The 25957-nt window shown below is 41.8% G+C and overlaps 2 protein-coding genes across 5 annotated transcripts in view; both read left to right on the top strand.

The window, feature by feature from the left end:
- blm (BLM RecQ like helicase) overlaps positions 1-2042 on the top strand; it is a 94776-nt gene extending 92734 nt beyond the window's left edge. For both annotated transcript variants that reach the window (XM_059953059.1, XM_059953060.1), the window contains one exon: positions 615-2042. In XM_059953059.1, coding sequence (XP_059809042.1) covers positions 615-762 — 148 coding nt within the window. In that variant the 3' untranslated portion in view covers positions 763-2042. The remainder of the gene's footprint in view (positions 1-614) is intronic.
- A 1929-nt stretch (positions 2043-3971) lies between these two features.
- On the top strand, positions 3972-25936 carry wdr76 (WD repeat domain 76). 3 transcript variants are annotated; one of them, XR_009508435.1, is made up of 14 exons: positions 3972-4344; positions 7150-7239; positions 8872-8936; positions 9738-9873; positions 12141-12230; positions 14742-14785; positions 14867-15020; positions 15203-15361; positions 16870-16988; positions 19190-19288; positions 20262-20414; positions 21116-21169; positions 23546-23900; positions 25803-25936. XR_009508435.1 is itself a non-coding variant. In XM_059953057.1 (13 exons), the coding sequence occupies exons 1-13, from the start codon at positions 4144-4146 to the stop codon at positions 23814-23816; spliced, it is 1635 nt and encodes a 544-aa protein (XP_059809040.1). In that variant the 5' UTR covers positions 3972-4143; the 3' UTR covers positions 23817-25723. The 3 variants fall into 3 exon arrangements, 2 of the variants coding, with proteins under 2 accessions (XP_059809040.1, XP_059809041.1); XM_059953057.1 differs by lacking the exon at positions 25803-25936 and having other exon boundaries at positions 23546-25723; XM_059953058.1 differs by lacking the exon at positions 25803-25936 and having other exon boundaries at positions 20262-20374; positions 23546-23685.
- Positions 25937-25957: the final 21 nt, after the last annotated feature.

Here is a 25957-nt window from a genome sequence, read left to right as displayed (position 1 = left end):
TGGTATAGGCCGAATGGGCCAAATAGCCTCCTTCATTGTCACAGGGAACATTAAAATATGGAACTAATCAAGGTATTTAATGTGATCAATTTTTCTCTGTCCCCCTCTGTGTTTCAGTGAGTATGTGGAGTTGAGACAGATTCCTCCATTGTTTAAGTAAAATAGGCTGAAAGGGCTGAGGGGCTGCTTGCTGTTCGTGCTCATGTGGTACCATTTATCACACCACGCTCTGCCACAAACAACGAAATGACTGGGCAGTTAATTTGCACAATGTTACTTGTTAAAGGCATTCTGAGTGATGCCTTAGGATTGTGAACATTCATTGCAATGCTCTTAATTCTCTGCCAATTCTGCTCCTGTGTATTATAGTCTTATTGAAGGCATCAAAGGTTACAGGGAGAATGGGGTTCAGGGGGATAATAAATCAGCCACGAAGGAATGGCAGAGAAGACCTGATGGGTCGAATGGCCTAATTTGCTCCCATGTCTAATTCAGGTGAAAAATGGTGTATGGCAGTTGTTAGTTGAGGGGTAATTCACTCTGCATATTTACCTGTGCTATATAGTTGGAGGTTTCTGATGTACTGAAAAATGTTCTGTTTTTGCTTAACACAGCTCCAACACAAAGTTTTCAACAGCCTCCAAGCATTTCAGCCATGGACTAGGCACAGGGGTCAGGCGGCCAGGAGTAATGCCACTACCTGTTCCGCGTGGCACCACCAACCAACGACCATTCCTCAAGCCTACCTACTCTTTAAGCTGACCGTTGGTTTTTGCCTGCCTGTGTGCAGTCCTTGACAGTCCTGTGATGTGAAAAGATGGATGGTGCTAATAACAGATCTACAAGGAACATCCAAAGCTCAAGTTCCTGGCCTACTACAGTTAGACAAGAGCTACTGAATTAAACTACCATTTTGTAGAACTCATCTGACGGAAGATACTCTGGCAGGTCGAAGCAGTGCCCTTGAGTTACGCTGCCAGCAGTAATCAGCAGTCAAAGCTACTTTGCATTTCCATATTTGTGGCTGTGAAGCTGTACAACACACCATAAATAATTTTGCCTGAAGGGTATTTTGTTTTCAGACCAGGGTAGAATTCTGGACACTTAATGTCTGGTCCTCCAAGGTTTCTCTATTTAACCGGCCAGTTCCTCAGACCAGCTGTGGAACTGCACCATTGGTTAAATTTAACAATCTAAGTTGGTTGCTGCTTTTAAATTGCCTAAAGACTGTTCTTTGTGATGTGTAAATTAAATGCAATTTATATTTTAATTCTTGAAGCCTGGTTACCAAGTTTGTAAATTGTATTTATGCTCTGAAATTCAGTGGAATCAGTAATTTATTTTTGCCTGGTGTTTGTTATTCATCATAATACTTCGTAGCCTCACTAACTTGAATAGTGTCAGATGTTCATTCTTGATCAAGTCATTGGATGTCATTCTGAGGCTCAGGTGGGAGATGGAAACCATCAGGTTGTTATTTTGTCCTCATCCTTTTCCCACCTTTCCCAAACAGCTCAACTTCAATTAAATTGAGAAATATCAGTCATTTTGTACCTTTTTCACTGCTAGTCTATATATATATATATATATAATTAATTGTAGAACAAATGTAAATTTCTTCTTCAATTTTCCTGGATTTTGTTTAGAGAAGATCCCTTTGACACTGTTGCTGACTTTGCCATAATTACTGGTCCAAGAATGTATAATGTCATACTTAATAAGATCCATCTATACATTAATTATGCACAGACTTTTAAAAGAATAATTTCAACTGCAAAATAAAGGGATTCTGGACAGTATAATATTCTGAAGAATAAGGTCCGTTTCTAGCTGTTGCATTTTATTTGTGGCCACAATTTATCTAATGTGTTTATCTCCACAAGTTCATTCACTGTGAGGTCCAATGGTCACAAGATCCATCTTTCCAGTTGAAATTTTGCATTTTGCAAATTCAGACCCTGAGATTTAGATATTAACATTTGTCTAATGGTAAATGTGAAGGATAGCATTTATATGAATCGTTTAAGAAAATGCATGAGCTAATAAAGGTTTAGAAATTTTACAAATTATGTTTCCTTCCCCTCCCCTGATCAATTTTATTCACCATATACACTCACATGTATTTCATGTTTGAAAGGAGCTTAAAATCGTATTAGTGCTCAAGAAAAGCAAGGTGAGCTGCCCAGATGACTACTGCCCAGTTGCACTCACATCGGTGATTAAGTGCTTTCAGAGGTTAGCCGTGGCCAGAATAAACTGCTTAAGCTGGGACCCGACCCGCTGCAATTTGCCTATCGCCTCAATAGGTCTACAGCGGATGCAATCACTCTGCCTTGGAACGCCTGGGCAATAGCAATATCTCCATCAGGCTGCTTTTTATTGATTACAGAACAGTGTTCAACACAATCATTTCCTCAGTTTTAATCAACAAGCTCAAACCTGGGCCTCTGTACTTCTCTCTGCAACTGATCCCTGACTTGCTCACCAAGAGACCACAGTCAGTGCGGTTCAGAAATAACATCTCCTCTCTGACAAACAGGACTCAAGGATGCGCGCTTAGCCCATTGCTCTACACTCTCTACACCCATGACTATATTGCTAGGCACAGCTCAAATGCCATCTATAAATTTGCCAACTATTGTTTGCAGAATTTCAAATGGTGACAAGGAGGCATACTTGAGATAGATCAGCTGGTTGAGTTATCAACCTTGCTCTCAACAACAGTAAGACAAAGGAATTGATTGTGGACTACAGGAAGGAGAAGTCAAAAGAACGCACACTAGTCTTCATCGAAGGGTTAGTAGTGGAAAAGGTGAGCAGATTCAAGTACAGAATATCTATCCTGTGCCCAACATATTGGTGCAATTTCAAAGAAGACATGGCAACAGCTATATTTCATTAGGAACTTAAGGAGATTTGGTATGTCACCAAATATACTTGCAAATTTTTACAGATACACTGTGGAGAGAATTCTAACGGGTTGCATCAATGCCTGGAATGGAGGGGCACAGGATCGGAAAAGGCTGCATAAAGTTGTAAATTCAGCCAGCTCCATCATGGGCACGAGCCTCCCCAGCATCGATGACACCTTCAAAAGAAGGTGTCTCAAAAGGGTGGCATCCATCATTGAGGACCCCATCATCCAGGACATGCCCTCTTCATTGCTACCATCAGGGAGGAGGTGCAGGAGCCTGAAGATACACACTCAACATTTCAGAAACTATTTCTTTGCCTCCGACATCAGATTTCTGAATGAACAATGAACCCATGTACACTAACTCACTTTTTGACACTTAATTAATTTCATTAAATTTATTTATATATATATATATATAGTATTGTAATAATAGTTATTAAAATATTTTTTGCAGTTTGCTGCCACAGTACAATTACAGAAGGATGAAGCTAGTCGTTGCTATGTATGTAATAACGTAACTAAACTTATATGTCAGTTCTTAGAGAATGGAGCTGATTCACGGTTATTACATCAGTTCAGGTTATTTACTTCTAGGTTAGACCTGCGTTTGATTGAAATTGTCCAATATAATCTATTCATCTTCCAAGTGGATCTTTAATGAACGACTATTATGTACCGAATGTTCACACATAACATTCCTATTGATTATATTCATTTTAGCGTTAATGGTTATAGCTTGTGCTTTTTTATTTAGGAGATGCAATCTTCTGGACTGCTGGGGCATTGAGAAGTCATAATGAGAATGTACAGAATAAAATAGTGTTAACCCAGTGTTACAGTGTTCTGATCTCCGGGACAGTAAATGGGGGGGGGGGGGGGGGGTTGTGGGAGCTTTTTGCTTGCAGGTAAAAGAAAGGCTCTTTTAAGTAGGAGCTGCAATCTCCAAAGGATCAAGAGCCTTTGAGTGACGCTTCGTGAATCAGGGTAAGCCTTGTGTAAAGATGTGGTCCCTTCCTGCTATCCCATCCGGCCTTGCGTGTTAAAAGATGGCGGACTTGCATAAGCCCTATTAAAATCAGCGGGCGAGGGGTGAAAGGTGGCGCGCAGATTCAAGGGCCAGGGCGCGCGCGGGAGAAGTTGCGTAAGGGCTGTGCTCTCCCTTCCAGCAAGCCGCCGCCGCCGCCGCCTTGACTCCGGGCCTAACTCTCGCCCTCCCCCGACAGGAGATGAAGGCGCTCGGCACCAGGCGCTTGGACCGCAAGCGGCTGCGGGCGGACAGCGCTCCCGAGGCCCCGGGCGACGAACCGCTGGCGAAGAGGCCGCGACCTCCGGTGAGGGGCAGCGCGAGTGGACGCCCTGTGGCCGGATCCGAGAGCTCGCCGGCCGCGGACACCGACTACAGCAGCGGGGATGACCTTCCAGCAGCGGTGAGGAGGGCGATGGGGATAGGGGGCTGTTAAGTTTAGTATTACATTGGTTATAAATCGGATGTACCGAGGTACGGTAAGAAAAAAACTTCGTCATTCATACAGATTATGTAATGCATTGAGGCGGTTTTTACAATGATGAGGCAGGGTAGGTAGGCAATAAGGTGCAAGGGCTGCCTATAAGTGCGTTCTCCCCGTTGTAATATTGATATGACTGGGACACCGCTGCAGCTTGAGCAACCACGTTTATTCAACAGACTTCCATTTTCCCTAACCCCCGTCCCGTCCTGACCTACATTACACTCGTGACCGTGCGACTTCGGGTTCTACCGTTTGCTCCCACCATCCAAAATGTACCAATTGGTAAATTAATTGCTCATTGTAAATTTCCTTATGATGAGGCTAGGATTAAAACATAGAGACATCGAAAACCTACAGCACAATACAGGCCCTTCAGCCCACAAAGCTGTGCCGAACATGTCCCTACCTTAGAAATTAACTAGGGTTACCCATAGCCCTCTAGTTTTCTAAGCTTCATGTACCTATCCAGGAGTCTCTAAAAAGTCCCTATCATAGCCTCCACCACATAGCTGGCAGCCCATTCCATGCACTCACCACTCTCTGCCTAAAAAAAAATTAACCCTGACATCTCCTCTGTACCTACTTCTAAGCACCTTAAAACTATAACCTCTCGTGTTAGCCATTTCAGCCCTGGGAAAAAGCCTCTGACTATCCACCCGATCAATGCCTCTCATCATCTTATACACCTCTACCAGGTCATCCCTCATCCTTTGTCGCACCAAGGAGAAAAGGATGAGTTCACTCAACTTATTCTCATAAGGCACACTCCCCAATCCAGGCAACGTCCTTGTAAATTTCCTCTGCACCCTTTCTATAGTTTCCACATCCTTCCTGTAGTGAGGTGACCAGAACTGAGCACAGTACTCCAAGTGGGGTCTGACCAGGGTCCTGTATAGTTGCAACATTACCTCTCAGTTCCTAAACTCAATCCCACAGTTGATGAAGGCCAATGCACCATATGCCTTCTTAACCACAGAGTCAACTTTGAGTGTCCTATGGACTCGGACCCCAAGATCCCTCTGATCCTCCACACTGCCAAGAGTCTTGCCATTAATACTATATTCTGCCATTATATTTGACCTACCAGAATTAACCACTTTACACTTATCTGGGTTGAACTCCATCCGCCACTTCTCAGCCCAGTTTTGCATCCTATCAATGTCCCACTGTAACCTCTGACAGCCCCTCCACACTATCCACAACACCCCCAATTTTTATGTCATCAGCAAATTTACTAACCCATCCCTCCACTTCCTCATCCAGGTCATTTATAAGAATCATGAAGAGAAGGGGTCCCAGAACAGACCTCCCGATTAAATCAGAGGATTGCTGGGTGGCTTGGCTCAAAGAGATAGAAGGGTTGTGCCATCTCAACTAAAAATTAAAATATAGATCATGAGGTCAAGAGATCATCTTATTGAACGAAAATCACATTTATTGGCATATTCACTATTGCAATGAAAAACTTGCCAGCAGCCTCACAGGAACATAACATCATATAAACAGCAATCACAAGAAATACATAAACATAACTGTGATTCAAGACAGGACTACATACATAGTGATGGATGAAGAGAATCTGGTCTCTCTCAAGTTACTGTTTTACTTAATGTAACTGAAGAATTTCTTGGGTTTGTCAGCGAAATCCATCTCACACTTGCTTTTTGCCTTCCTGATTTCCCTTTCGAGCCTTTGTATATTCATCGTGGGATTATTGTGTAGCCAGCTGCGTAAATGTGGTTTCTGCTTTGTTTTTTTTCTCTCTTACCTGTGCCTCCATCTCTCATCTTCTGGGGCTCCCTGAATTTGGTATGTCTATCCTTTCCTCTAAAAGGGGCATGCTACCCCTGTACTCTTGTCAAAAGCCACCCACTAGGCAAATGTCCCTTTGCCTTTCAAGTTGCCCAGAAACACACCAGCAAAATCTTGCCTAATACCCTCAAAGTTCAGGACTTTAATCTGTGGACCTGTTCTTTTTCTATAACTATTTAAAACTAATAGAATTGTCCATGGAGCTGTCCCACTGCTGCTTCAATTACTTGGCTGTATTGTTCCTTCAGAGAATGTTGGGTATTGCCACTTTCTGAGTACGTGACCTCTATATTCCATGAGGGAGTTGTTTTGGAAATAATACATAAATTGAGCTCCAGTCTAGGAAACCATTGCAGTCTGGGTGAGCTAGTTGATGTTTTCAAGCCACCCAGAAACACCCCAGCTGGATCCTGCCCAATGGAGAGATTCATTCATACCCTGCTACCTAAAACAATCAGAGCCATTATCTCTCAGCAGACAAGGTTCCCTGAACTTGCAGTGCCTACCTTTCCCCCTAACAGGAACATGCTGCTCTTGCTTACGTGATGCGACAGTTTTAATTTAGAGATATGGTGCAGAAATGGCTCTTCTGGCCTTCCGAGCTGTGCTGCCAAGTAATCCCTGATATCCCAGATTTAGCCGTCATCTAATCACAGGACAACTACCAGTTAACTTACCTGGTGCATCATTAGGTTGTGGAAGGACACCAAAGCAGCTGGTGTGCCCGGGTGTTGGATGATGTGGTTGAGCCTGTGGGTATTGGTATGTGTGGGTGTGTCTTGGTCAAGGTTGACTTGCAGGAAATTAGGGGCAAGAAGGTGCACTGAAGAAGGAAAGTGGATTAGGTATAATACCATCCCCTCACTGCAATATCTGGCACCTATAAACTTTAGTTTTCCTCCTTCATTTCAGCAATCTATGGAGTTGTCAGTTTACGAAAGGAAGCGACTGAAAAACATTCAGGAAAATGCCAAGTTCTTTGCATCATTGAATATGCTGGAGGTGAGCACCATCTATTTTTGTACTGTTCCATGTAGCACCATGGTCCTGAAAAACGTTGTCTCATTTTTACTGTGTACTGTACCAGCAGTTATGGTTGAAATGACAATAAAAGTGACTTGACTTCACCAGCAGAGTAACTTCAATTCAAATCAGTAGTTATTAGTTAAGAATGCAAGCAGTACCTAGTGATTTAAATCATTATTTATTGCGTGTGAATGCATGTCAGCTGGCCGTAATTTTCAAATGTTTGCATTCTGTACTGATGAAGACTAGTGAGTGGGTAAACAAGTGGCTACATGGAAACCTGTGGTGGTGTACAGGTTAATTGTTGGAACGACTCACAATATGGGGATAACAGTTATTCCCTGTCTACACTGCTACATAATAGTGGAGTCTACTGAAACTCAAGCCTACTACTTGCTCTAGTGTGACATGAACACCAGAACTGGGAAGGGCAACAACTGTCCTTCCTTTGGGGACAGAAGTGAATGAGTCGGTTTTTATGTGACAGATTTCTGTTTCATGTTACTCAGACTAGTTTATAAATTCCAGTTTTAATTATTTCAATTTAGTTCAAGATTTAAGATTGTTTAATGTTATTTCCAGTACACAGTGTAAAGCAAAACAAAATAATTGTTATCCCAAATCCAATGCAGCACCAGAAAACCACAAATGATAAAGAATGATAAATCGAAGTATTGAGATTAAGAGTTGGAATGTAATGGTGAGGTTGTATGAGACATTGATGAGACCGAATTTGGAGTATTGTGTGCAGTTTTGGTCACCTAATTACAGGAAGGATATTAATAGGGTTGAAAGAATGCAGAGAATGTTTACAAGGATGTTGCTGGGACTTGAGAAACTGAGTTAGAGAAAGGTTGAATAGGTTAGGACTTCATGCCCTGGAGCGTAGGAGAATGAGGGGAGATTTGATAGAGGTGTATAAAATTATGATGGGTTTAGATGGAGTGAATGCAAGCAAGCTTTTTCCACTGAGGCCAGGGGAGAAAAAAATGAGGTGATGGGTGAAGGAGGAAAAGTTTAAAGGGAACATTAGCTGGGAGTGTGGAATGAGCTGTCAGATGAAGTGGTGAATGCGGGCTCACTTTTGACACTTAAGAAAATCTTGGTCAGGTGTATGGATGAGAGGGGTTTGGAGGGATGTGGCCCAGGTGCAGGTCAGTGGGACTAGGTAGAAAAATGGTTCGGCACATCCAAGAAGGGCCAAAAGGCCTGTTTCTGTGCTGTAATGTTCTATGGTTCTAACACAATATGTTAGAGGCATCATTCGGGACATTTAAGAGAATTTTAGGCACATGGATGATAGAAAAATGGAGGGCTATGCGAGAGGGAAGGGTTGGAGTAGGTTAAAGGGTCAGTACAATGTCTTGGGTTGAAAGGCTTGTATAGTACTGTGTTCCAATTTCCAATTTGCTATTCAGCTTAATTTGACCTTGACCAAGCTGTACTTAGCGAACACAAGTGTCTTTAATTCAAACTATCTATTCTTTTTCTTTTAACAATCCTCGATGCAGTCCTTTTGACAATTCTGTTCAAAGCAAAGGATCAGTTGTTCATAAGTATTTTGAAAATGCTGTCCGCCAACCTGTGCAATTTGCTCTTGCCCTGCAGACTGCCAAAAAACTCTGGGGAGATGTTAAAAAAGCACGACAGAGGAAACTGAATCCACTGAAGAAGTACGAATCTGCTGTAGCTAAGTCTTTCCACATCGTCTTTTGGTATCAATGTATACTCAGTGGCAACGTCATTAGGCACAAAAGTAGAACCCGGTGTGGTTTTCCTCTGCTTTAGCCCATCCACGTCCATGTTGTGCGTTCGGAGATGCTCTTCTGCACACCACTTCTGTAACTTGTGGAAGTTAAACTAGTTTGGCCATTCTCTGTCCTCCCCTGTTAACAAGGTATTTTTCTCCCACAGAATTTCTGCTCACTGGATGTTTTTGTTTCTTGCACCGTTCTCTGTAAACTCTAGAGACTGTCCTGCGTAAAATTCCCAGGAGATACTCAAACCACCCTGTCTGGCACCAACAATCACTCTTCTGTCAAAGTCAATTAGATCACCCTTCTTCCCCATTCTGATGTTTGGTCTGAACAGCAACTGAACTCTTGACCTTGTCTGCATGCTTTAATGCACTGAGTTGCTGCCACGTGATTGGTTGAGTAGATAATTGCATTAATGAGCGGGCATACCTAATAAAGTGTCCACAGGATATTTCAGTGTTTGAATATTTGAGCCATGCGAATATGTAACAATGATTCGTCCTATCTGTAATTCTAAATATCGGCAACAAAAGCTTCATGAGCACCAACTCATTGCGGTTGTACCTTTACTGTAGAAGATGGGCAAAGCAGTTACTGAAATTGGAAGAACAATGTCTAGCTGGAGGTTAAAGGTTAAATCTTGCAGACAATCATTAATTTTATTTTGATTTATAATCTCACATTTGATGCATAATGACAATCTTCATCCTTTTCTAGAGGGAAGCCTCGAAGTTCTGGAGGGCAACCTGTGGTTCGGCGTTCTATGCGGCTGCAAATATTGAAATCCACAGATGCCCAAGTCCCAGAATTACCGATAGGAACATCTGCGATGTCAGAAGAGACAGAAGAGCGGGTTGGTCCACAGTATCCATGTATCTCAAGCTTAGCTTTATTTGTCATATGTACATCGAAACATATCTTTTACATCAGTGACCATCACAGTCCGAGATAGTGCTGGGAGCAGTCTGCAAGTGTTACCTTGTTTCCAGCGCCAACATGGCATGGCCTCAAATTACTAATGTAATTCTTCCCTCCCCTCTTTCCTCTAGTCGCCCACTTTTACCTCTTCTCACCTGCCTATTACTTCTCCCTAGATCCCCTCCTTCCCTTTCTCCTCTGCTATCAAATTCCTTCTTCTCCAGCCCTTGACTTTTCCCACCCACCTGGCTTCACCTAACACTTTCCAGCCAGCCTCCTTCCCCTCCTCCCCCTCCTCCCACCTTTCTATTTGGTCATCTTCCCCCTTCCTCAGTCCTGAAGAAGAGTCATGGCCCAAAGCGTCGACTATCTGTTAACTTCCATGGGTGCTTTTTGACCTGCTGAGTTCCTCCAGCATTTTGTGTCTGTTGCCCTAATTCATCTGACTTTGGAATGTGTGAGGAAACCTGTGTGGTCATGGGGAGAACGTACAAACTCCTTGCTGGTAACAGTGGCCATTGAAACTCCATCAGCAATCACTGGTGCTGTCAAGCCTTGCACTAACTGCGACACTGCTTCATTTTGGGATTTGTCCCATCTTAGGTGTTCAGCTTTTTTTTGTTGTGCACTCGGATGGGATGAAGTTGGAATTGGTTTATTATTGTCACATGTACCAAGATACAGTGAAAAGCTTGTCTTGTATACCAGTCATACAGATCAGATCATTATACGGTGCATCAAGGTAGAACAGGGTAAAACAATAACAGAATACAGAATAAAGTGTTACAGAGAACATGCAATGCTGGTAGACAATAAGGTGTAAGATCATAATGAAGTAGATTGTGAGGTCAAGAGGCCAACTTATACAAGGGAACCATTTAATAGTCTTATAACAGTGGGATAGAAGCTGTCCTTCAGCCTCGTGGTATACGCTGACAGTGTCCATGTCCCACAGCTCCAGTAGTCTGGGTTCAATCCTGGCCTTAGGCGATACCCATGGAGAATTTGCACCTTCTCCCTGTAACTGCAAGGGTTTGAACCCCGTTGTTCTGGTTGCCTCCCACATCCCAAAGATGTGCTGAATGTCAGTTTAACTGGCCACTGGGCATTAACTTTATAGTTGGTGGGTGGTAGGAGAGCTGTGTGGAAAGGGAATTTTAATGGCCATTTGTCAGACAATTGACTGGAGCGAACTAAGTGGGGTTATTAAGATTGCTCATAGAACTGCATGTTCTACAAGTTGAATGATTACTTCTAGTTGTAATGAAATAGTAACAATTTGATGTAATGCTTATGGTTTTGGATTTCCCCTGTGTCCCCTTTCTCTTCCTTTTCTGATCTGTATCACTCTTCAGCCCACCTCCATCCTCACTCTTCATAGATCTTCTAACCATCTCTGCTCTTGTACACAATCATTTTTGTCCTTGCAGCTCCAGCCCACTAGAAACTTTGTTTTCAAATAGGACTCTTGTGTTTTGACTGAGAAGGTGATTTTTCTAGTAGGTAACAAGAGGCGCAAAGATTAAGACTCTTGAGATCTGTGGAGGCTTGGTAGATTGGATTTTAAATATTTTTAATTCATCTTCACAATGAGATCTGTTTTAGTAGTGGGAACAAGTTTGTACATTGCCTGCTTTCACTAGGAAGACATTTCTAAAGCATGTGACTTTTGGACATGTAAGTTGCCTTAACAACCATCCTTCATCTTCCCCACTTCATACTCAAAGGAACATCTGTTGTTCAATTTAATGCACAAAACAGTTATTGCTGTGTGAATCTGGTAAAGGTCTGATTACAGTAGTTAGTCTGTGTTGTTTTTATCATAGATGGCTCTTCAGGCAGCATAACTGTGTGATGCCATTTTCAGATAAGGATAGCTGCTGTTTAAAGAAAAAGATAATCTGCCCACATGGCAGGCCTTGTTTTTAGTCCTTTTGACAATCCACACCAACCCTCAGACAAGTGAAGGTGACAGTTCCACTTTCACTGCTGACAACTTGACTTCAGGATGGGTTATACATTGTAATGTACTGAATAGCAGACCAGAGCCTTGACTGTCACATACATGGTGTTTGAGAGTGGTTACATAATTGCAGCTAGCTTTTAAATGCAGTAGCAGGTTATTATACAACCAGCTACAATAGACAGATTCACATAGAGATGGGAAGGAAAATAACAAGCTGATGTTAAATCTTACCTCAGATCTCTGGACCTATTAAAATGGTTGCAAATGATGAAGAGGACAACAAAGTAACCGAGGATCTGATAAACACATGGCTAAAGATTAGTCAGGTATTCCATTTATATATGTACTGCTATGTTTTCTTTTCTACAAAATGGGATGCAGGTGACTAACTCTAAGCTCTGAAGTGGTTAAATCAATTAAGCTTATAAATCTGACTAATTCAGATGACGAAAATGTTACTAACAGTTGTGAGGGTGCAGATTTTGTGGGAAAACACCACTGATTACCTGCATAACCCAGTGTTTCCCTCATACTGACTGCAACTTCAGAATTTACACTCACAAGTCTAAAGTTGCTGTTACTGTCCACAGTATGTTTTAAGAATGCCTTCAATGTTAAAGTCATGAAGTCAAGCTATGGACTGTGGAAATCATGCTGCACTTGTGCTTGGAAATTCAGCTTCCAGCTAAACCTGACACAAGAACAACACAGAACATCTTCCTATAGATGCTGCCTAGCCTGCTGTGTTCCACCAGCATTTTGTGTGTGTTGTTACAAGAACAACATATCTGACAACTACGAGCACAAAAATAACTTTCAAATATATGATTGAGGGCAAAAATGGCTCCTTGAGCCTGCTCTGCCATGTAATAAGATCAGGGCTGATATTACAACCTCTACCCAGTATCCCTGTCTACCCGTGTTATCTTCTAATCCATCATTAAGGACCCCTACCACCCAGGACATGCCTTCTTATTACTATACCAGCAGAGAGGAGGTACAGTAACCTGAAGATACACACTTATCATTTTTAGGAACAGGTTCTTCCCCTCTGCCATCACATTTCTTAATGGACAGTGAAACCAACCACTTCTTAAGCCCATCACCCCTACTGGGACATGGGCTGGCAACAGCAGCTTACCAGAGTCCTCTGTTCTGGGCCAGGCTTTCAAAGTGTAGCCGATCAAAGATACGTCCTCTAGCGGGGTTGAGGTCTTTGGAGCTTCTGTTGCTGTTTCTGTAGCACTTGGTTTTTACAGGATGGGTTTGCTAGCCCCATGCCCAACTCTCCTCCTTAATTATTGTTTAAAATTTAAACTAATTAACTAATCAATAATTCAATTTTTATTGTAATTTATAGTATACTTTTGTGTTGCACTGTACTTCTGCTGCAAAAGATCAAATTTCATGACATATGCCAGTGATAATAAATCTGATTCTCCCTTGCTTCTGAAGAAGCAATAAGCTTCTGCCTTTAAAAATATTCAAAGATTCTGCTTCCACTACCCTTTGGGGAAAAGCTCCAACTACCACAACCTTCAGGGAGATGGAAGAAGAATATTTTGCCTCCTCTTGCCTTAGATCAGTAAATCTTTATTTTCAGTCAGTGACCCCTAGTCCTAGATTCTCCACAAGAGATAATATCCTCTCCATATCCACCTTGTCGAAGTCCTCAAATATTCTTAACAGGTTGTCCTTTGCTTATATAAACTCCAGTGAATACATAAATTTGTGAATTTGTAAATAAATAAGTGAATTTCATAAATATCTGAAGCAAGAAGATTAGTTTTATTTCTCACATACATTGAAACATACAGTGAAATGCACCATTTGTGTCAACCACTAACCTAATCTAAGGATGTGCTAGGGGCAGTCCGCAATTGTCAGCATGCTTCCAGGGCCAGCATAGCATGCCCACAATTTACTAATCCTAACTGGCACGTCTTTGGAGTATGGGAGGAAATTGGAGCACCCAGAGGAAACCCACATAGTCACGGGGAAGAACATATAAACCCCTCACAGACAGACTTTTCAGTCAGTGAAAACAGGTACTAATGTAGGTCTTTTGTAAAAGCAAACTTTTGTAAAGTGGGGTACACCTGTATAGCTGATGTAGCCACGGCTTGAAAGAAGGGGGCACATGAGTCAGTGAAGTTTTAAGTTCTGTTTCTTCAACGTTCAAAGTAAATTATCAAAGTATCTATATGACACCATATACAATCCTGAGGTTCATTTTCTTGCAGGCATTATCAATAAATTCATAACAGAATAATAACCATAATAGAATTAACAAAGAATCACATCAACGTGAGCATTCAACTGGAGTGCAAAAGACACAAACTGTGAAAATACAAAGATAAAGAATAATAATCAATAAGCAATAAATATCAAGCGCATGAGATAAAAAGTCCTTGAAAGTGAGTCCATAGGTTGTGGGAACATTACAGTTTTGGGGCAAGTAAAGTTATCCCCATTGGTTCAAAAGCCTCATGGTTGAGGGGTAATAACTGTTTCTGAACCTGGTGGTGTGAGTCCTGATATTCCTGTCCCAACTTCCTGATGGTGCAGCAGGAAGAGTATGGTCTGGATGGTGGGATTCCCTGATGATGGATGCTGCTTTCCTGCGACAATATTTCATGTAGATTTGTTCGATGGTGGTGCCCATCTCCTTTCTTCCACAATTCTTGCCACCAGCAAGAACTTAATTTAATTTAGATATTTAACTTAATTTAGATATTTGATTTGTAGTGTAGATGTTGATAACTTAAAGCAAAGTTAACATTATAGAGAAAGTCCTGACTTTCATTAGTAACTTAACATTTGCTACTTTGACACAGGGAGAATCACAGGTTAAAGTAAAGCAACCAGAAGAATTAAAAATGTAAGTTCTTTAAATTTTAAATAGCAGCTTATTACAATTTTTAAGTGGTTTTCTATAAACTTCCCTTCATTATTTGAGCAGCTACAAGTCCAGTTTGAAACGGATGATGATCCAAGAACATCTTGTTGCTAAAGTAACACCGAAACGGGTGTCCGCACTGGCCATTCATCCGTCTGAGCAGAGGTTTCTGGTGGCTGCGGGAAGCACTTACGGATATGTTGGAATTTGGGATTTGGTCAGTACACACTAGCTTTTTTTTGTTGTTACCGTATTCCTCAGAGACTCTTGAAAGGTAGCGAAATGCTGTCAATGTTGTAATTCGTCCATATTGAATAAAGAAAGTCTCACAAATGGCAGATCGCTATATACCCTGGTTGAAGAATTAAAAATTGGATGCTTTTGATTTTTGCTTGGCAGAGTTCTCGGGCTGAGGATGCCGTTGTTGCTCAGTTCAAACCTCACTGCGGTACAGTTAACAGCCTGTGCTTTTCCCCTTCCAACTCCGCCGAGCTCCTGTCAGTGAGCAATGATGGGAGCATTCGCTGCGGAAATATTGCTGCTGCTGTCTTTGATGAGGTAATACACACCAAAGATCTTTAAACCATTAAACCCTTCGCTCACAAAGTCCACAGCTCCTTTTATATAGAGGCTTCTGAACCAGTATGGATAGCTTCATTCAACTCAACACTGAAGTGATTCCATAGCCTATACACTCGCTTTCAAGAACTCTATAATTTATTTGTCTGTCTGCTTGCTTGTTTCCTGTTTGTTTGTCGTCTTAAGCACACTGGTTGTTTATCAGTCTTTGCATGTAGTTTTTCATTGATTCTATTGTATTTTGTTCTATGAATGCCCACAAGAAAATGAAACTCCAAGTGATATATGGTGACATATACATACTTCGATAATAAATTTAATTTGAACTTTGATATAGAGACGGTCTGTGATTGTACAACGTGAGAATTGCCCAGCTTAAGTTCCTTTTGCTTTAGTTACTATTGGCACATAATAAAAGAATTAAAATTCTGCAATATAAACAGAATATCCAGAAATACTCTGGATCAGGCAGCAGCCATGATTTACTGCTTCCTGTAGGAACAACTGGACGCAGTAGGTATTAAATGTACATAGGGAAGGAAAGTTGGGGTGAGGGGATGCAGTAAGTCAAAGGGTTCAATGATGGGGTGTGGGCTGAGGATGTGAACTGACAAAGGGAATGATTATGCAAGGCAAAATATCATGGGAACGGGTAGTGGAGATATGCAAGAAATTGAAAGGTCTTGTCTCAGTTCTGTGTCGAGTTCAGATGATTATAATGTGCTTGTTTGGAAGGTCAGATTCTCTTGGGCTTGCCTGTACTTTTGTTGAGAGTATGTAGTGGCTGAAGCAAGCATGTATTAGGAATTTGCCAGGGTGTTTGTCAGTATGCTACATGCAACAAAAAGCAACCACCTTCAATAATTTTAAGGAATAAAGAAATCCATGTGCACGGGGTTGCTTCGGTAGACAAAAAAATGTGGAGGTGTGCAGTTATAGCATCGGCCTTGAAAGAAAAGGTTACACGTTGTCGTAGCTCTCTTTCATTCACATCGTGTATTTTAGATTTATACATTACAGGCAGGAATGAAAAGAAAATGTCCTTCAATGCTGGAGCATATTCCTGTCAAACATTTAGCTTCATGACTAAATCAGACTGCTGTGTACACTGCTTTACAGAAACGTGGCTCACATCAGCAATTTCAAGTGCAATGCTGTAGCCCAGTACCTTCACCTCCCTCTGCTCAGTCTTTTAAAGGCAAGGTGGATGGAGTATGCTCTATGATGAACTCATGGTCCTGCTTACCCGACCTGGAGCTTCTAGTGATCAAATGCACATTTGCACATCACAGATGCGTGCCTAGCCCACTACTGAACACTCTCTACACTCATGTATCACATGTTTGGATTTGATCTGGGTATCTGTATTAATTTGTCCTGAAATCTATAGACTGACAAATATACATTTGTTTAAAAAAAACTGTAAATTTACTTTCTAATTTCTTTACTCTGCAAATAGAAATACCTACCTTTGTATATTTTCCTAGGTATACGTATCCAATGAGTGGAATACCTCTTCCTTTGACTTCTTGGCTGAGGATGGGTCCACTTTGATTGTCAGTCACTGGGATGGTGAAGTGGCTATAGTGGACAGGCGAACCCCAAGGTGAGCATCAGTAACGTGTTTAATCTCACACTTCATAAACCTTTGTGTAAACGGTTTGTTCTATTGGTGGTTTCAGTTTCTCTTGCTAACTTCCTTCCCCTCAAGGCAGTGACTCTTCATCGTTTGTTCATGGGTTGTCTTTGCATTATTTGCAAAGCCTTACTGGTAGTGTTGAAAAGATGGTGCTTTTCTCTTGAACCACTTCAGTCCTTGCACCATACTTTGGATGTACAGTGCTTAGGGTCACAGCCAGCAACCTTGGGGTCAATTCCCGCCATTGTCTGTAAGGAGTTTGTACATTCTCCCCATCTCTGCATGGCTTCCCTCCAGGTGCTCCCATTTTCTCCCACGTTCCAAAGATGTACAGGTCAGGGTTAATGAGTTGTGGGCATGCGACACTTGCAAGCTGCACCCATCACAGTCTTGCGCTGTGTTGGTCATTAACACAAACATTTTACTGTATATTTCAACGTCTGTGCGACATATCAAGCTAATCTCTTAGGGTCTAGTGAGCGCTGTTACTGAGAGTATAGGCTAAAGAGAAAAATTGTCTCTTCGGTAAACCTTGCATTTGCTAACAGTGGTTGTAAACTCCTTGTTTGTCTCTCTCAGGGAGTAATGCAAGGACTAAATAAACTATCAGTATTAACGGTGCTCTGGGATTATTGATTGTGTTTTGGACATTGAATTTCAGCGAAGTTCTTTGCACAATAACAACTTAAAATTATGTGCCCTCTTTTCATACAGCTACCAAAGCTGGTGCATTGTCAGATAAAATGTTATACTGAGTCGTATAAACTTTCACGTTTTTTTCTTGGGGAAAAGAGCATCAGAGAGGAGGAAAGATTGGGGTGGTCAGCAGTTTGACTGTACTCAATATTATGGTTAGTGGATTATTAGCCTTGAAGGAATTGTATTGAATCTCCAAAGAACAACGGTGTCTGAACACCTTTACCCCATCAGCCACAGAAGTTTTCCCAGTAACCACCCATTTTAATTTGACTTCCCATTCTGACATGACAGTTCATGGCCTTCTCTACCGCCACGATGAGGCCACTTTGAGGTTGAGGAGCAACACCTCATATTCCTTCTGGGTAGCCTCAAACCTGACGGCATGAATTTCCAGTGATTGCTTCCCCTTCCCTATCTCTTTATTTTCAATTAACCATTCTGACTCCACTTTCACCCCTTTTCTGCTCGCCTACACATCTCTTCCCTCAGGTTCTTCCTTTTCATACACACTTCTTCCCTTTCTCCCATGGTTCACTCTCCTCTCCTGTCGGATTCCTTCTTCAGCCCTTTACCTCTTCCACCTATCACCTCCCAATTTCCCCCACCCACTCCCCTTCCCCCTCAACTGGTCTCACCTATCACCTGCCAGCTTGTACACCCCCTTACCCCATGTATAGTGAGCTATAATGACAGGGAATTCTATAGTCAGGGACACAGATAGCATCCTGTGACAGTGGGTGCAACATGTGTTGCTTTTCTGGTCTGATATCGAGGATGTCTCTAAGTAGGCAAAGGACGTTCTGAAAGGCATGTAGCCATAGGTCATGGTCCATATTGGTCGTAACAAGAGACAGCAAGAAGGAGAAAGGTTTGAAAATGGAATTCAGAGAATTAAATCAAAAGTTACAAATCAGGACCTGTAAGGATGTAAGCTTGCAAATCTCCCTGTGCTACACGCTAGTGAGTCATGAGTTAGGAAAGTAGTGCAGTTCAGCGTGTGGCTGAAAAGCTGGGATTCAAATACTGGATCACTGGATGCTCTTCCGGTGGCCTGGGGGATGATGACGGGAAGGAGAAGGGGGAGTGGAAAAGGGAGTATGTCGGAGTCATTTAATGTACATGTTGCTCCCAGAATATCAGGTTCCCTCTCCAACCCACCACCTTCCCTCTAACCTGGTCTCACTGATCACCTGCCAGCTCGTACCCCTCTCTCTCCTCCCCCCACCTTCTTCCCCCTTCCTTTCCAGTCCTGATGAAGGGTCTCAGCCCAAAACATCAACTGTTCATTCCCCTCCATAGATGCTGTCTGTCCTACTGAGTTCTTTCAACATTTTGTGCGCGGTGTTACCAGAGACTTTGAAGCTAGTATTGTAGGTAAATTATGGTTAATGCCAGGTGAACAAGTTAAGCTTTTGCAGGTACTGCTTAATCTTGAAATGAGAGTAACTTTTACATTTCCTTTTCTGCAGCATTTCTGGAGAGCAGAGAGTGAACATGAACTTGAAACATTTACGGACAATCAACATTCACCCAGTGGATCGGCATTATTTTGTAACTGCAGCTTCACAGTGAGTTCGCGTAACAGAAGAGATTACTGGTGTTGGGGCATTTATCTGTCTGGCTATCCATCCATCCATCCATCCCCTCCCTTCCTTCTGGCCGTTCGAGCCACACTGTCAGAAAACCTGGATTTAACCCTAATCCTGGGACAATTTACAATGACCATTTAACCTGTACGCCTTTGGACTGTCAGAGGAAACCCACGTGGTCACAGGAAAAATGTACATAGCCCTTGCAGAGAGCGGTGGGAATTGAACCCTGGTCACTAGTACTGTAAAGCGTTGTGCTAACCGCTACTGTGCTATCCTATGTAGTTTTATCCATGTACAGTATTGCCATATAAATCCTACTTTATTTTTAACTCTTAAACTCAAAATTCTATTTAATTTTTTTTTAAAAGGAGCTTTTGTATAATTTCTTAAAGGGTACCAAATGTACCAGATATCTGTTTATCAAGTTTCAATTTCATTTTGGAGTGGCACAATAGCTTAGGGGTTAGTGTAACACTATTATACAACCAGTGACCCAGGTTCATATCCTGGTGCTGTCTGTATAGAGTTTGTATGTTCTCCCTGTGACTGCATGGGCTTCCTCCCACATTCCAAAGACATGGGTTAGTAGGTTAATTGGTCACATGGGTGTAATTGGGTGGTGCAGGTCCATCGGGCCAGGAGGCCTTTATTGTGCTGTATATTTGATTAAAATTTTAAAATAAATAAGTAAAACAAGGTCATGAAAATCTGCAGCTTCCTTTCAGCCATGACCCCAGCCGTACTCCCTGCTGAATAAAGCTCTGACCCAGTGATTTGATAGTATTAAAACTATAGAATGCTAAGGTTTTGTTTGGTCTGGACTCTATTGATATGGAGAAAATAAGCTTTTCTAAGCTGGGGTTTAATTGAATAGCCTAATTCCACCAAGTTTAAATTGGTGCCCCTATATCCTTATGAAATTCCACCTTGTTTCTTTTGGTTTTGGCAGGTGTGCAAGTATTTACGATATCAGAAATCTAAAAGCATCATCTAAAATGCCAGTGGCACACGTGGGTACCCAAGCAAAGAGTATAAACTCTGCCTACTTTTCACCAGTTACTGGTAAGAGAGTGGTGACCACCAGTATGGATGATAGGATCAGGTAACAAGCTTTGCAATTGTAGATGAGTTTGGCAAAAGTTAAATAGTTTCATTAGACACAGCAGACTGTTTAAAAAGTTACAACAGCTAAAGTTTGTAGCTTGTGATCTCAGCAGTTTAACTAATTATCAGATTACACCAATAGACCAGTTCTGGCATTGATGAGATGCAGTGAAATTCCCTTCATTATGTTGCTTTGCTGTGTGTAAGTCATTCAACACCATTTACCCAATATATTTCCATTACATCCCATCTTTCCACAGTTGTGCCATTGCATGATGGCAATTTTGATCTCTTCACCTTTTAGTTTTTTTTAAGTGTTTTCTGGTTGATTTGACTGACCTGGAAGTCTTTGTCTTCCAAGCATTGAACTTTTGATTATGGCTGTATAATGCAAGGAACGGGCCCTTATTGGCTTCCAGTTGTGTAGGTGATTTAGTGACTGACACCTTTGCTGTGCTGGGCCCTGACTGTAACTCAGGGGGTGGAGGGGGAGTGTTGATTCTCAGTGGAAGCCAGTAACACAGGTTCTGCTTCAGGGGGTATATCCCTGCCCACTATCCCCTGTCAGTCTAGGAGATTTAACCAGGAGTCTGCTGGTTAAAGTAAGAAAGTGAATGAGCTATGTGTATAGGTTTTATAAATTAAAATACTTGATGCAGTGGGCTAAATCCTCATTATTGACTTCAAATGTTTTTACAGAGTATTTGATACAAGTACCATAATTCCTAAGATTCCATGTGTTGCATCAATAACGTAAGTAAAATTAATCCAGAGGTACAGATTCATAGCTTCAGTTGTCCATATCCATCTGATCCTTCTAGTCTTTCTGAATTCACTCCAGTTCTGTGTGCCCACATATAAGTGCTGTGGTCAACTCCTTCCAATTATTTACAGTATTTATTATCTCATCCACACTGACCCAGTTACATTAATCCCACCAGTCATTCTCTTCAGCTCCCCCTGCCCACCGCATCCACCACTCACCTCAAAGCACCAGGGGTAATTTACAGCAGCTGGTTAACGGCACACCTTTGGGATGTGGAAGGAAACCAGAGTGCCTTTGGGAAACTTACACAGCCACAGGAAGAATGTGCAAGCACTCACAGACGGCATCCGAGGTCACAACTAAACCCTGGTCTCTGGCACTGTGAGGCAGCAGTCCCACTAGTTGTGCCTCTGTGTTGCTTTCCCTCACAACACCACAATGAAGGGCCTTGGGATGTTTTATTCTGTTAAGGGATGCATTTTCTATCCTGTATTTCTCATGAGTATCCTCTGCATGTCTTCCCGCCTACAATTAGCACCATTTCAATATTCAGATTCCTGGACAGCATTACTTCACAGGACCTCATGTGGGAGAACCATATCTCCTTCATTAACAAAAGGGCTCGGCAGACGATGCACTTCTTGCAACAGTTTGTAAAATTCCATTTTTCCCAGAGCACACTAGTGCAATTCTGCACTGCTGTCAGAGAGAGTATCCTCAGCAGCCAATACTGCAGCATCCTCTCAAAATATACACAAATTACAGCAAACTGTTAGGTCAATGGTAAAGGTTGTAGTCGGCCAGGACAAAGAAAAATAATCGTAGTCACTACCCAGCAAAATGCCTTTTCTAAGATCACCCTCTGGAAAGCACTATAGGACTAGTAAAGAAAAAAATCACACTATCTTAAGATCTTTTCTCCAGGCAGTTAATTTGATCAACTCCCTCCATTACCTCTGTCACTGCACTGTAAGCACTTCAAACCACTTTTTATAATGCTGTTTACATTGTAAATACATACTGGTATTTATACATAATTATGTTCAATATCTCTTATTTCTAGCTTTATTTTTATATAATTCTTTGTTCTGTATAATTGTTGATTTTTTTTTTGCATGTCACACCCTGACCAACACACCACAGCAAATTCTCAATACATGTAAATAAAATTGATCCTTGCTCCTCTCTCTCCTCCTTATGCTTTGCCCACCACCTTGTCTTCACCTACTCACCTCTGTAGCATCTTTTGTATTCCGTGTACCTGATCATTCTAAGGCCAAAGAGTACAGCTGTTCTTGTTATTTAAAAGTAGCTGCACTGGAGTTATTGTAGGAAAGAACCACAGCTAATTGTGGAGGAGGGAGAAGGTGGCAGAATTCACCAGGAATAGGACAAGGGGCAGTTCTCCCAGTAGCTTGGTTGAGGTTGAGCTAATTAGACCTTTCTCTTCTTGAGCAAAGGAGGATACGAAATGTACAAGATTATGAGAGACATGGATTGAGTGGACCTCTCCCACCACATCTGGCAGGGCACTCCACTACCCACTACTCTGTAAAAACAAAAAACCTACCTGACATTCTCTCCCCCCCCCCCCCCCCATACTTTCCTCCAATCACCTCAAAATTATACCCCCCTGGTATGAGCCATTTCTACCCTCCCTGGAAGAAGTCTGGCTATCCACTTGATCTCTGCCTCTTTATCATCTTGTACACCTCTATCAAGTCACTTGCCAACCCCTTCAAACAGAAAAGCCCCAGCTTGCTCAATTTTTCCTTATAAAACATGCTGTACTCTGGGCAGCATCCTGGTAAATCTCCTCTGCACCCTCTCTAAAGCTTGCACATATGAGGTGACCAGAACTGAATACTCCACACGTGTGGTCTGACCAGGGTTTTATAGAGCTACAATATTAACTTAGGACTCTTGAACTCAGTCCCCCTGACTAATAAAGGCCAGCACAACATATTCCTTAGCCACCATTTCAACTCACGCAGCAATCTTGACAGCCAAAGGGCCTGTACTGTTCTATACAAGTAACTCTTGATAGTTTCTTCTCGATCTTGCTCACTCTGATTGCATGTGCAGATAGCTAGCTGGAGCATAGCAGTCAGCTAAATAATGGGGAAGGGGGTATAAGGATATGGTGATGTGTGAGAGATTAACTGAGTGGGGCTTAAACACCAGGCCATTTAAACCAGCTGATAGTCTCATTGATACTGCCTGAGCCATCAAGTTTCTCCAGCATTTTGTGTGTGTTGCTGCACATTTCCAATATCTGTAGAATCTCTTGTGTTTATGCAATTAAACTAGGTAATAGTTTTATATCTGTATGTTTATTAACCACCTATTTTTGTTTTAAATAGCCACAACAATAACACTGGACGCTGGCTGACCAAATTCCGAGCTGTCTGGGATCCTAAAATGGAAGATTGCTTTGTTGTGGGTAGCATGGTGAGGCCCAGGCAGATCGAGGTGTTCCACAGCACAGGGATCAAGGTGCATGAATTCAAGGATGCTGAATGGCTGGCATCTGTGTGCTCCATCAACGTGATGCACCCAACCAAAAACATCTTGGTTGGTGGAAACTCGAGTGGCCGACTTCACGTGTTCATGGATAAGACCTTAAATGAATAGTTGGAGTTCAACTCAGATTGGAGGCTACCACTATCATTGTAAAGGGAGAGGAGGAACCTTACCACATCACGAAAACCATTCTCTGTGAGTTTGATATTCAGTATGCCTTGCTGCTGATTAGATAACACACTATATTCCAAACTAGTCCACTGAGTGTGCTGTCTGGAAAAATGAGATGGATCCCGTGAACATCCTAGGCCTGGACTGATTTCTATGGCTAGTTTACCGAGTGGTTTGGAGTGTACAGTCTGTCGTCTCCCCTTCAGCAGAACACGACTCCTATGGAAGGTTCAATGGCACAGAAGTGCATGTTGCTCACTGCACTGCACGCTGTTAGATCTGGGCATTTCCATTACTACACGTACAGGATACTACAAACACTTACCAGACCAGGTAACATCTGTAGAGCAGTTCTGTTGGAAGCTCTGTGATTGGAACATTATAACTCTTTCTCTGCAGATACTACCTGATCTGCTGAGTATACTGTATTTGCAGTAGCTCATTGTTTTTTATTTACAGCATTAGTTTCTTTTTTGCTTTTTTTGTTACCATAGTGCTTGAAATTTACAAGTGTTTTCTGTACATATTAAAGGCTAAAGAAAATTACGAGTGAAGTGCTTATGGGAGGGAGTGCTTTAACTCACACATACCTCTGAAAAATGGGTAGGCATTTTATTATCATAACCTTTTCCCTCTGACCATTCGGCTTTCTGTGCCCTTCACCTGCTTTACCCCCACCTCAGACTCAACAACAGGAGTATTCACCATAACAGCAGCCTTTTTCTAAGCCCTTATGTGATTACATTTTGCCTGCCTATATAAAATGGGATGTTAACTTATTTGGTACCAGTCCATGGAACTTTTTTTTTTCCTCTCTGCAGGCAGCCCCTTCTGAAATGCCAGCTAGAGTATTTTCTGGAAGGTTGCAAGTTTGTTTTTCAACTGTAGGCAAGATTCAACTATTAAGTCTGTCTGGAATTTAAAAAATTGTTCTTGCTTTAACACTGTAAGGAAGTAGTATCCTGTTTTATAATTGCTGATGTTATAGGAAATTTTAAACATACAGCTAAAATAACTGCCTTTTTCAAAAATAGAAGTTCTGATCTGGTGTCTTAATGTTCATCTTGTTCACCACTGACCTTCAGGAAAGAAACCTTGCTGTCCTTCTCCAGTTTGAGTCAGGATGCGACTCATCTTCTACTTTAGGCCACAAACTTAACAATCACCCCTGCTGTGGGCACTTTCTGGGGGGGTCCAAGATCAATATGCTTCACGACCGCTGGACTAAGTGTAGACTTAGGAGGGGACTATGTTGAAAAATATATGTGCTAGGTTTTCCAAAGTTGACTCCTCCTACCTTAGGCCACAAACTTATCAAACACCCCCATATATAAACTGCACGATAAATCCTTCAACTGAACGGATTGAGGTATTAGAGTCTGTGGCATTGTGTCGTTTAAACAAGCTTGATGAAAAGGAACATATCACACATTAACTCAACTTCCCTTCATTCCAGCCTTAAAAACTGATCAAACAATGTTCCATTACCCAGTCTAGGATTTTGCATGTACAGTGTCCTCTAATCAGTACGAAAAAAATCTTTTTTTTGGGATATCCCAAGAAGCTGTTGGATTAGGGGGCAGAATTGTTATTTCCTTTGTAGTTCAACTTTAAGCTTGCTTATATTTTTACATTATTACTTACATACATGTAATTGTTCAGTGGATTTTCCAGTTATTACGGTACAGTTGCATCTGTGTTTCTAGAAGCTTCCTAGTTGTCAGTTTTCACGTCACTTGCATCTGGCTATTTTATAGATTACTTGTTTGGCGGCTGCCTGCGGGAGGACAAATCTCAGAGTTGCATTCTTTAAGCATACTTTGATAATAAATATACTTTGAATCTTTGTTTCACTGGAATTTGTGTTATAACTCAGAGTATTAGACAAACACCACCTCTTTTTCATTTTTCTCTTTGTTCTCTCAGCTCCTCGTCCTTCGTTTACAGTTCTTGGAACTCTTGACAAATCGGCCGTAAGCAGCAAGCTTCCTGCCTCAGTCCTGGGTCACAAAAGCACCGGGATCCAACACCGTTATCATCATCAAAATAATACAAGGAGATAATTAACAAACATTTAAAAT

This window comes from Hypanus sabinus, chromosome 28 (assembly GCF_030144855.1).
Source record: "Hypanus sabinus isolate sHypSab1 chromosome 28, sHypSab1.hap1, whole genome shotgun sequence".
In the NCBI taxonomy this organism is placed as follows: Eukaryota; Metazoa; Chordata; class Chondrichthyes; order Myliobatiformes; family Dasyatidae; genus Hypanus; species Hypanus sabinus.
Note: the sequence above shows the minus strand (reverse complement) of the source record. Positions and strands in the feature narration are given on the sequence as shown.

Excerpts from the sequence above, each read along its gene's own strand:
- wdr76 (XM_059953057.1), top strand. The coding sequence starts at position 4,144 with ATGAAGGCGCTCGGCACCAGGCGCTTGGACCGCAAGCGGCTGCGGGCG. Across the intron at positions 7,240-8,871 it reads CATCATTGAATATGCTGGAG|ACTGCCAAAAAACTCTGGGG; the intron begins GTGAGCACCATC and ends CTTGCCCTGCAG. Across the intron at positions 21,170-23,545 it reads CCATGTGTTGCATCAATAAC|CCACAACAATAACACTGGAC; the intron begins GTAAGTAAAATT and ends TGTTTTAAATAG.